At 64.7% G+C, this 10,621-nt stretch overlaps 1 protein-coding gene across 1 annotated transcript; it reads left to right on the forward strand.

Moving 5' to 3' along the window:
• Positions 1-3,827: 3,827 nt before the first annotated feature.
• On the forward strand, positions 3,828-10,597 carry CAMKV (CaM kinase like vesicle associated). The gene is made up of 11 exons (XM_027886407.1): positions 3,828-4,012; positions 7,131-7,239; positions 8,430-8,561; positions 8,643-8,717; positions 8,794-8,932; positions 9,012-9,132; positions 9,405-9,480; positions 9,562-9,698; positions 9,776-9,854; positions 9,932-10,019; positions 10,139-10,597. Exons 2-11 carry the CDS (start codon positions 7,145-7,147, stop codon positions 10,595-10,597), a joined length of 1,401 nt encoding a protein of 466 aa, XP_027742208.1. The 5' UTR covers positions 3,828-4,012; positions 7,131-7,144.
• The last annotated feature ends 24 nt before the right edge of the window (positions 10,598-10,621 follow it).

A 10,621-nucleotide genomic window follows, 5' to 3' on the forward strand; every position in this document is an offset into this window, starting at 1 on the left:
TGCCTGCACCCCGGCACCCCCGGTCCCTGCTGCCCACACCCCGGCCCCAGTGGCCGGCCCTGTCCCTCTGACCTCCCCGCCTGGTTCTGGAACTTGTCACTGGAGGCGCCTGCACTGCCCAGGGCATCCTTGCACCCACCTGGGGCTCTGATGGCCCTCAGGGAGCTCTGATGGTCCCTGGAGAGCTTTGGTGGTGCTTGGGGAGCTTTGGAGGTCCCTGGAGATCTCTGCTGGCCACCGGGGAGATCTGCTGGCCACCAGAAAGCTTGTGTTTACCCCTAAAGTCCTTCCAGGCTATAAGGCACGTCTTTTGTTCCTTTCTCTGCTCAGGAGACAACACCCACCCTTAGCTGGGGAGACTCATCCCATCTCAGAGCCTGGTCAGGACCTGTGCCAGCCACATCAGTGTCCCAGTCCTGATCCTGGCCCTGTCCCTGAAAGACAGTTCTCCCCCCTGGAGACATTTCTCTCCCTGAGCTATTGCCCTGAGCAGCCTCCCTGCACCCTGGTCCCTATGGCTGCAGGTACCACACAGAGAGCCAGGGGACCCTCAAAGCTCTTCCAGTGGGAAGGGGAACCAAACCCCAATGCCATGTCATCACTGTGATGCAGGAGGACACAATGGAAACCTACCCCCTTCCCACATCAGGGCTCCAGGGACCAGGAGCCCACCCTGGATGTGATGGGAGCCAAGCTGGTGGAGAGGTACAAGGCTTTGTACGTTGCCATCCACACAGGAATGGGCCGCACCAGGAGCAGGTGGCTGGGGATGAGCAGTCACACTCCAGGGTGCCCAGGCAGGCGGGCGGCAGCCCTGTCCTCACTCATGGTGTGGTCAGCAACTGGGATGGGCTGGAGGAGCTGTGCCACTGTGGGGGGCACCGTGCCTGGTGGCCGAGCTGGGGATCACTGCTGAGGCTGCCCCACACCTGGGGCTGGGCTGGGCAGCTCACTGGCTGCGTCCCTCGACGCCTTCCAGGGCACATGGGTGCCACTGGACACTTACGGGGAGGGTGACCCTGCCACCATGCACCCCCCTGCTGCTGATCCCAGCTGAGGGACAGGGGTGATGATTGGCAGCTGCACCCCTTTTTGTTCTCCCCCCCTCGCCCCCCACCGGCCCCCCGAAAGGAGGGATGGGGTTTATTTGGCCCTGTTGCCGGGCCGACGTGCGCAATTATCGCTGATTGCCTGGCGGTTGCCATGGCGATGGCGAGCACGCAGGGATGCGGTGCCGCGTGGTGCTTGAGTCACGGACACGCTGAACACCCCCCGCTGCACCCCACTGCACCCTGTCACGGACACAGTGAACACCCACCGCCACACCCCACTGCACCCCGGTACTGACACGCTCAACACCCCACACCGCGCCCCACTGCACCCCAACACAGACACCCCGAACACCCCCTGCCACGCTCCACTGCACCCCTGCATGGATACACTGCATAGCCCCCGCTGCATCCCACTGCACCCCAACACTGACACACCGGACACCCCTCACCACACCACTGCACCCCGACATCAACATGCCAAACACCCCCCACTGCACCCCCGCATGGACATGCTGGATGCCCCATCACACCCCACTGCATCCCTGCATAGACACGCTGAACAACCCCTGCCGCACCCTGCTGCACCCCTGAACAGACACACCAAACACCCCCCACTGCACCCCTGCCAGATACTGAACACCCTCTGCTGCACCTCACTGCAGCCCTGCACGTATACACCAAACACTCCCTTGCTGTACCCACTGCATCCCAGAACAGGCACACTGAACACCCCCTACTGCACTCCACTGTACCCCCAGCACCCTCCAGGAGGGCCCTGCACCCCCTGCACCCTGCTGGGGTGGGGGGGGTATGGCCAGACGTCCCCCACACTGCGTCTTCTCACCCAAGGGTAGGTTCAAGTGTCACTCCCTCCCCATGTGCCCCATCCAAGGCAGAGGTGTACAGCTGGGTGCCCCCCAGCCCTGGCAGCCCCACCCACCTCAGGCATCCCAGGCTCACTCACTCCAGAGGACCTGTGGGAAAAAACACCCCAGATTGCCATGATACCCAGGACCCAGCTCTGGGAGGCAGTGGGAAGGGGGTGTGGAGGTGTATGAGGCAGTGGGTACATGGGATGGTGGATGCACGGGGCAATGGGGCACAGCACCACAGGGACAAGATCTGAACCAGTCGGGACCAGGGGACAGTGATGGGACCCCAGGCCAGTTCTGACATGGCCAGGAAGCTGGTGCCAGCAAGTGCCAGGCACAAGTGGAACCAAGGGACAATGGAGGAGTGCCATCCCATCCCATCCCATCCCATCCCATCCCATCCCATCCCATCCCATCCCATCCCATCCCATCCCATCCCATCCCATTCCATCCCTCATGCTGTGAGCCATGGCCAGGCAGCCCCAAAACGCACGGGTGCCTGCCAGGTAATTGTGACTTACGCTCCAGGTCCCCGCGAGGTGCAGAGATTAATAACCGTGGCGCGCTGCTGCCAGCCGCTATGATTAAACTCTTGATTAGAAGCTCAAACTACAGTGCCCCTCTAATTCCCCCTGCTCTCATGCGCCGTTAATTACCCGGCGCGGGTGGTGGTGGGCCCAGGGCTCAGTGACATGCAGGGGACAGATGCCAGGGGTGTCCCGGGCTGGCTCTACCTGGGAGTGCCGCCTGGTGTCCTGTGTGAAGAGGGGAGATGCTGGCTTAGGGGATGGGACCCTGATGTTCCCCATCCATGGACAGGGAGGAAGGCTGTGGGTCCGGGGAGCGGGCAGCCACATCCCTGTGGCGACTTGGTGCAAGCCAGGTGGTTTGGGGAGCTGGGGTTTGGTGGGTGCAGGGGCGGGAGGGAAGGGGAGTGGGGGTGCGGTTCGGAAGCAGCACCATATGGGCCGCAAATGCCAGCGTGTGGCACGCAGCCGTCGGGGAGGCTCCGCACACGCGGCTGCACTGCGTGAGGAGCAGGGGGCGAGGGGGCTGGGCAAGGGGCTGGGGACCCTGCTATGCCCCAGGGGCTGTGCTGCCCTTCCTTGGTTGGGTGTGGTGCCCGAGCTGTGGGCAGAGGAAGAGAATCAGGGTGGATGATTTCTTGCTGCTTTCTTGCTCCTTGTGTCAAGCTGTGGGGCACAGACTATTTCTGTCATGGGGGACCGAGCAGGGCCTTTGGCCCTGCAGCTGGGGAAGGAGAAGTTGCCAGGTTCACCCTAGATCGGGGCAAAGAGGCAGAAGTGTCCTCATGGCAGTGTCCTCATAGTGCCCTCAGGGGACAGACATTTGTGATGCTGAGCCTGAATTCAGCTTTGCTAAAATCCTGCTCCTGCCCCTTCCCATCCCATCCCATCCACCCAGTCACATCTCATCCCATCCCATCCCATCCCATCCCATCCCATCCCATTCCATCCCATCCACCCAGTCACATCTCATCCCATCCCATCCATCCCATCCTGTCCCATCCCATCCAACACCATCCCATCGCATTCATATTGCCCCATCCCCCTGCATATCATTCCATCTCATCCCATCCATCCTGTCCCACCCCACCCTATCCCATTCCATCCCAGTGGCCATGGCACAGTCCAGGGGGACCTGGGCTCAGCCCGATGGGGACACTGTAGGGTCCCATGGGGTCCCCGGTCCCCAGGGCGTGGCGGTGCCCCAGCTCGGGGTCCCACCCCCGTGGGTAGCTCCGGGGCCACTCGTGACGCGTCCCCGCGGAGCCCACGGGCGGGGCGCGAAGTTCTGTTATGACGTCATGTGAGGGGCGGGGCATAGGGCGGGGCGTGTCCCTGCGGCCCCGCCCCCCCAAGTTGCCGCGCCGGGCGCGCGGGGCCGCGCCGCGACGGACCGACGGCTCGGCTGGGACCGGCTGGGAGCGCTGGGAGCGCTTGGGAGCGGCTCGGCTCGGCCCGGCTCGGCCCCGGCCCTGCGCGGGAGGGCGGGAGGAGGGGGCGCGCTCCCCCCGAGCGGCGGCCCCGGGCCGCAGCCCCCCGTTGCGGTCGGAGAGGCGTGCAGGTGAGCGTCGCGCCGCGCCGGACCGGGGGCGAGGGGGGCCGGGCCCGGCGGTGGGGGAGTTGCTGGGATCTGGCACTGGCTGTCCTGGGGCTGCCCCCGACTCTCCCCCCGCCCCCGGTGGCCCGGGACATCCCGGCGGGGCCGTGCGGGTCCCTGCCCAGTGCGTGTGAGCCCCGACGGCTGCCCGCCGCCGCGCTGTCCCCTCCGGCACCCCGCGTCCCGCAGACCGCGAGCCCCGACGGGCGCCACGGGCTCGGCGAGCTGCCGGAGCCCGGCTCCCCCCGCGCCGCCCCGCTCGCGCCCCCGGGCCGCTTCTGCCCCGATGCCGCCCCCGTCTCCGCGCGGAGCTCGAAGCGGAGACCTGGGCTGGCCCCGTGGCTGGCGGTGCTGCCGGGGACCCTCTCCTCATGTCCCTGCCTCCAAGCATACCCTCCCGGACCCCGCGCTTCTCTCCCGCAGTCCGCTCTCTTCCCGCTGCCGCAGCGCTCCGAGCCGGCCAAGCGCAGACCTGCCTGCGGTGCGCGGCCCGGGCTGTCCCCCCGCACGCCACGGGCCGGGGGCGGTGGGGCTCCCCGAGCCCTACCTGAGCCCCAGCCCGGGGGCTTCGCGGGCAGCGCGGAGCCGGCCGGCCCCTCCGCTTCCCCTCCGCCTCCCGCTGCCTGCCCGCTGCCTGCACTAGCAATATTTCGGTCCGTCTCAGCCCGGCTGCATTTTCTGCCTGTCCCCAGTACATCCTTCCCCCGGGACGTGGGGGCGGGATGGCAGCGGGGACCCCCCACTCCCCCACGGACACGTCCAGGGCAGCTGCAGGTGGAAGTGGGGGTTAAGGTGGAGCACCGGCCGGTGGCACATCGCGCCGTAGGGCAGAGCTGGGGGTCGGGGGACTGGGGGGCCCCGCTGGCGAGGGCTGCACGGCTGCGTCATCCCTTCGTGCCATCCCCACCCGGCCACCCACTTCCCCGCTATTGTCTTACACCCGCTGTTGCTTCTGCTCCCAAATTAGACACTTGGAGGGGGGTGCTGGCTGCGTGCGGGTGCCAGCGCAGCACTGAGCCTTCCCCCTGGCACCCCGAGGAAGAAGCACTCATCCTTCTGCCCACCTCCTACCCCTGGGTGCCCCTGCTGAGGTGAGGGTCCTCTCACCTGTGGGGTGCAGGTGCTGGCCCCGATGTGGGGCCGTATGCCAGCCTCCCTTGCAGGGTACCCCCAGGTGTGCTGAGCCCCACCTCAAGCCTCCTGGGACAGGGGAGGGTACCAGTGCTCAGCCCTGGCAGGAGGAGACCTCATTAAACCAACGGGAACTAATTTTATGAGCGCAGATTAGCTGAGCGCTCACAGAGACAGCAATAAAATCCCAATATATCATCCTGCCCGGGTCCCCTTCCCAACTAATCCTGGCCCTGTGCCACCAGTGCTGGCAGCCTGCCCGCCTGCCCGCAGGCCAGCCCTGCCCCTGATGGTCTGTGGCACTGAGCCCACCACCACACCAGTAGCTGCCAGGACAGTACTCGTCCCCCTTGACCAGGCACAGCAGCACGGCAGAGCCAGCACGGTGTGGCATGGGGACACGGAGGTGCCAGGCAGGGCACGTTTGCCAGGGAGACTGGTGGGATGAGTCAAGTGTGGGCTGGAAAGCCTCACTCAGTCTATGGCATGGGCAGTGGTGTCCCATGGGTGCTCTGATTCTCTTTTGGGACTTGATGCGTGCTGAGCAGGAGTGGTGTGGGTGCTCTTGCTCGGTGCAGGCTTTCCTGGCAGGAGGGTGCCTGGGTGCCGTGCAAGCTGGGAGCACCCATTCTGTGGGCATTGCTTGAGCAGGCACAGAGGCAGGTCAGCTCCTAGGGATGGAGGCAGGAAGAAGCATCCCCCCATTCCCTGGCTCAGGGCACTCACGTCCCACCCAGGTTTGGGTCAATCACCCCAGGGAGAGTTTAGGTGAGTGCCCCGGGTGCTGCGGGCAGGACCACCTTCCTCCCAGGGCCTGTGCAGCAGGGATGGGGCTGCGCACCCGCAGGTGGGTCGGGTACTGCCGGGTGCTGCCCGTCCCTGCCCCCTCCAAAGGATGTGCCGCTTTCTGCATCTTCAGCTCCCATTGCCATAGCAACAGGCTCGGCGCTTGGGTACCCGCTATGCCGGCTCCCGCATCCCGCATCCCGCACTGCCATCCTGCCCGCAGCTCTCACCACCGGGCCCCGGGCACTGCCAGCACGGCACAGCCAGGCCGGCACAGCACAGCATGGTGTTTGGGGAGCTTTAGCGCTGGGCAGTGGGTGCCTCCAGCATCGTGCCAGCATCCCGTCGCAGGGTCCCACGCAGGCCCATCCAAGAGGGCTGGGGGGCCGCAGGCAGCTCTGTCACCTTCTGAGCCATCAGAAAATAACACCAGCTGAAACTTCCTCCTGGTAACAGGGTGGGAGAGGGAAAAAAATCACTTTATGCGACCAGATTTTTTTCTGGGAAGCTTCCAAGGAGGATCTGGTTTTGAAGGGTTCCCAGCAGGAAAGCAAGGGGCGAAACATCCTTACTAAATGGCCAGAGGAGCTGGTGTGTGCCAAGGCCAGTCAGTGTCCTGCCCGCTGCTGGTGGCAGGAGGGCTGGCACCTCCAGGCCACGGTGCCACCTGCCCAGTGCCGCAGTCGGGGCTGGGAAAAGGGATGGGGAGCTGAGGCTGGTGTAACCCACTGCACATGTGACAACGTGTGACAATGCTCTGCCTGGGGAGGCCCCAGCTGCTGAAATGTCACCGTGGGACAAAACTGGGCTGAGAAACATGAAAGGGTCGATTCACCTCCACTTCCCTCGCCAGTGGGTGCTCCGGGCCCTGCGCTAGCTTTTGGCTGCTAATTAAGAATTAACGATCCACACAAGGGGGGCCAGAGGGGCTGGCTTGTGGCTGTGCTGGCGGCCTGAGCCCAGGCAGAGAGGCTGGATGCCACAGGGATGGATGGATGCACGTCGGTGGGGCTGGGCACATGGCAGTTTGTGACAGCTGGGGAGCAGGAGCAGGCGCTGAGCTCCGTCAGGTTTTACATTAATTAGTGCAGCTTGGGAGGGTCTGCTGTGGCTCCAGGGGGGCCGGCGGTGCCGGGGCACTCACTGCCTCTCCCTGCCCTGCCAGCACCGGGCCCTGCGATGCCGTTTGGCTGCGTGACACTGGGAGACAAGAAAGATTATAACCAGCCGTCCGAGGTGACTGACAGATATGACCTGGGCCAGGTCATCAAAACGTGAGTTGGTCCCTCCACGGCCCGCGGATGCCCCGGGGACCCCAACGCCTGCGTACCCTGGGCTGAGGAGTGGCACGACACTGCCAGTGGGGCTCTTGGGGTGCTGGAGCCCAGCTGGGCTAGGATGGCAGGGTTCCTTTTGGGGTGGCTATCTCCTGATTAGTCCCTCTTGCTGGTGGGTGCATGGGGGTTTCCACAGCTGGCTATGAGGAGGGCAGCGAGCTTTCCCACCGCTGCTGGCTGCAGCTGGGTATCTCCCTGTATCTCTCCCTCCTCGCCACAAGACTTGCAGGGATTGCAGCAATTCTGTACGATCCTGGCTCCCCCAAGCAGTTTGGGAAGCAGGAGGGCTCTGTTTCAGCAAAGGAAATGCAGATACCATTTGAGGGGGGGGGGGGGAAGCAGAGCACTGCTGCTTCCCCCAACTTTTATTGCCACGCTGGGCGACCCATTAGAATGCACTCCAAAAAATGAAGCTCTCAGACCCACTGAGAGCAGTCTGACCCCAAAATATGCACCAGAATTTTTTCCAAAGCAACCACTTGGTCATTGGTCACGCCTGGTGGGGTGACACTGGGTGGCAGCGGGGACCTTGGTGCTCTCAGATCTTGGCTCCATCCCCTGGGCCACCTGCCCCAAAGCCCACAGGTCCCAGTTCCCCTCCATCCAGGGCAGTGGCCACGAGGATTTCAGCACAGCAGGAGTGACTGGAAGCCAGAGGCTTTGCTGGAGCAGTGCCGAGTGCCCCCCGGGGGCTTCCCCGTGGCTCTGGCCTGGCCGATGGGCTCAGGTACCATTAATAATACAACAGAAATACTGCAGCAACCGGCGAGTCTCCCCTTCTTTCTCCCTGACCGCAGTGCTGACATTAATGTCGGAGTGTGCTGCTGTTCCACCTCAGCACAGGTGGCTATGCAGTGGGGTCTTACCCCAGCTGCTGTGAGGAGGGGGCTTTTTAACCAGCAAATGTTACTCCTTCCCTATCATTTTGCTTATTGCATATCAGTTCCTTCTCACCACTGTTTTTTTCTCCCCCTCTCCTCCAAAGAGGTTTTTAGCCACAGCTTCCTTCCACCCCTATGGCATCTCCTCTGACCGCTAGGACTGGGGGAAATGCTGGTGGGCCCACCTGAGCACCCCAAGCTCAGGGGTCCCCAGGAAGGGGGTGATGGTTGGGGGTACCCTTGCAGGGAAGAGTTCTGTGAAATCTTCCGGGCTAAGGAGAAGACGACGGGGAAGCTCTACACCTGCAAGAAGTTTCTGAAGCGGGACGGGCGTAAAGTGCGGAAGGCGGCCAAAAACGAAATCATCATCCTCAAAATGTGAGTGCCAGGGCTGGGGGGGACTGTGCAGCTGGGCAAAGTGGGGAGAGACCCCCACCCCATGCCCCTGTGTCTCCGCAGGGTAAAGCACCCCAACATCCTACAACTAGTGGACGTCTACATCACCCGCAAGGAGTATTTCATCTTCCTGGAGCTGTAAGTTTGGGACATGCAGGGGGGTGTGCGGCGTGGCCCCACCAGGGTGGGGTCTCGGCAGAGCTGCTGTCTGCAGGGCCACTGGCCGGGAGGTCTTTGACTGGATCCTGGATCAGGGCTACTACTCCGAGAAGGACACCAGCAATGTCATCCGGCAGGTGCTGGAGGCTGTTGCCTACCTGCACTCGCTCAAGATCGTCCACAGGAACCTCAAGGTGGGTGATGGAAGGGTGGGAGCACCCATGGGTGTTGCTGTGCCCCCCACCCTGCCACTCACAGCCCCTGCACCGGCAGCTGGAGAACCTGGTGTACTATAACCGCCTGAAGAACTCCAAGATCGTCATCAGCGACTTCCACCTGGCCAAGCTGGAGAACGGGCTCATCAAGGAACCCTGCGGCACCCCTGAATATCTGGGTGGGTGAGAACCAGCCAGGTGGGCATGCAGGGGTGGGCAGTGCTGCTGGGGTCCCAGCAGGCCCCTGCTGTTCCTCACCACACTGAGGGCTTGTAATGGGTCCCTCCTGATGGTCATAGGTGCCCCTGGCAGGTCCCTGCCATTCCCCATCACACCCTGAGGGCTGATCCTGGGTTCTCCCAGTGGGTGCCTCCCACTCCCCATGATCCCAGGGCCAAAGAGCTGGGGCATTTGGGACCCCGGGGCAGGGTTGCTCTTGTGTCCCCTGCAGCTCCGGAGGTGGTGGGGCGGCAGCGGTACGGGCGGCCGGTGGACTGCTGGGCTATTGGCGTCATCATGTACATCCTGTGAGTGTGGGGTGAGGGATGGGGTGGTCAGAGGGTCTTGGGGGCCAGGGGCTGGGCTGAGCCCCCCACCACATCCCCCAGCCTCTCTGGGAACCCCCCTTTCTACGAGGAGGCAGACGAGGATGACTACGAGAACCACGACAAGAACCTCTTCCGCAAAATCCTGGCTGGAGACTACGAGTTCGATCCTCCATACTGGGATGACATCTCGCAGGCAGGTGAGCCACACGCTGGGGAGTTCGTGGGGTCTCGTGTTGTACCCCCCCAGCACTGACGTCCCCCTCTGTGCCCCCAGCCAAGGAGCTGGTGACGCGCCTGATGGAGGTGGAGCAGGACCAGCGGATCACAGCGGAGGAGGCCATCTCCCACGAGTGGTGAGGGGCAGTGGGTCGGGGTGGGGGACTGGGGTGGGGGGCTGCTGGGGGCTGCTCATCCCTCCCCACCTCCCCAGGATCTCCGGGAATGCCGCCTCCGACAAGAACATCAAGGATGGAGTCTGTGCTCAGATTGAGAAGAACTTTGCCCGGGCCAAGTGGAAGGTGTGTGGGTGCGCCGTGCCTCAGTTTCCCCCGGTCCCCCATCGCGGGGCTGTGAGCCTGGTGGGGCTGCCAGCTCTTGCCCCTCCGCCAGCCCCACGCCCCGCGCCTCTCCCCTGCAGAAAGCCGTGCGAGTGACCACGCTCATGAAACGCCTGCGGGCGCCCGAGCAGACGGAGACGGCGACGGCCGCGGCACCGGCAGCGGCCTCGGCAGCAGCCCCGGCCGCCACCCCGGCCCCTGCCGCCGCCGCCACCAGCCCGGCCCCCGCCGCCGCCGCCACGGACCCTGCCGCCGCTGCCGCGGAGGCCACGACCCCGGCCCCCGCCGCTGCCACGGAGCCCACAACCCCGGCCCCCGCCGCTGCCACTGAGCCCACGACCCCGGCCCCCGCCACTGCCACGGCTCCGGCCCCCACCACGGAGCCCGCAGCCCCCGGCGCCGCCACGGAGCCCGCGGCCCCCGCAGCCCCCGGCACGCCGCCCGCCGCCGCGCAGCCCCCGGCCCCCGGCACGCCGCCCCCTGCCACGAGTAACGGGGCCGGGGCGGCCGCCGAGCCCTCCAGCGAGCAGAGCGGCTGAGCGGACCCCGCGCCCCCTGTACAT

This window comes from Empidonax traillii, unplaced genomic scaffold, assembly GCF_003031625.1.
Source record: "Empidonax traillii isolate 1590-97213 ecotype Southwest subspecies unplaced genomic scaffold, ASM303162v1 scaffold187:size1931383, whole genome shotgun sequence".
Taxonomy (NCBI): domain Eukaryota; kingdom Metazoa; phylum Chordata; class Aves; order Passeriformes; family Tyrannidae; genus Empidonax; species Empidonax traillii.

What these genes read in the sequence shown, in the direction of transcription:
- CAMKV (XM_027886407.1), top strand. Translation starts at nt 7,145, where the DNA reads ATGCCGTTTGGCTGCGTGACACTGGGAGACAAGAAAGATTATAACCAG. An exon ending in CGGCACCCCTGAATATCTGG is followed by an intron (nt 9,133 to 9,404) that starts GTGGGTGAGAAC and finishes TGTCCCCTGCAG; the next exon opens with CTCCGGAGGTGGTGGGGCGG. An exon ending in GGCGTCATCATGTACATCCT is followed by an intron (nt 9,481 to 9,561) that starts GTGAGTGTGGGG and finishes CACATCCCCCAG; the next exon opens with CCTCTCTGGGAACCCCCCTT.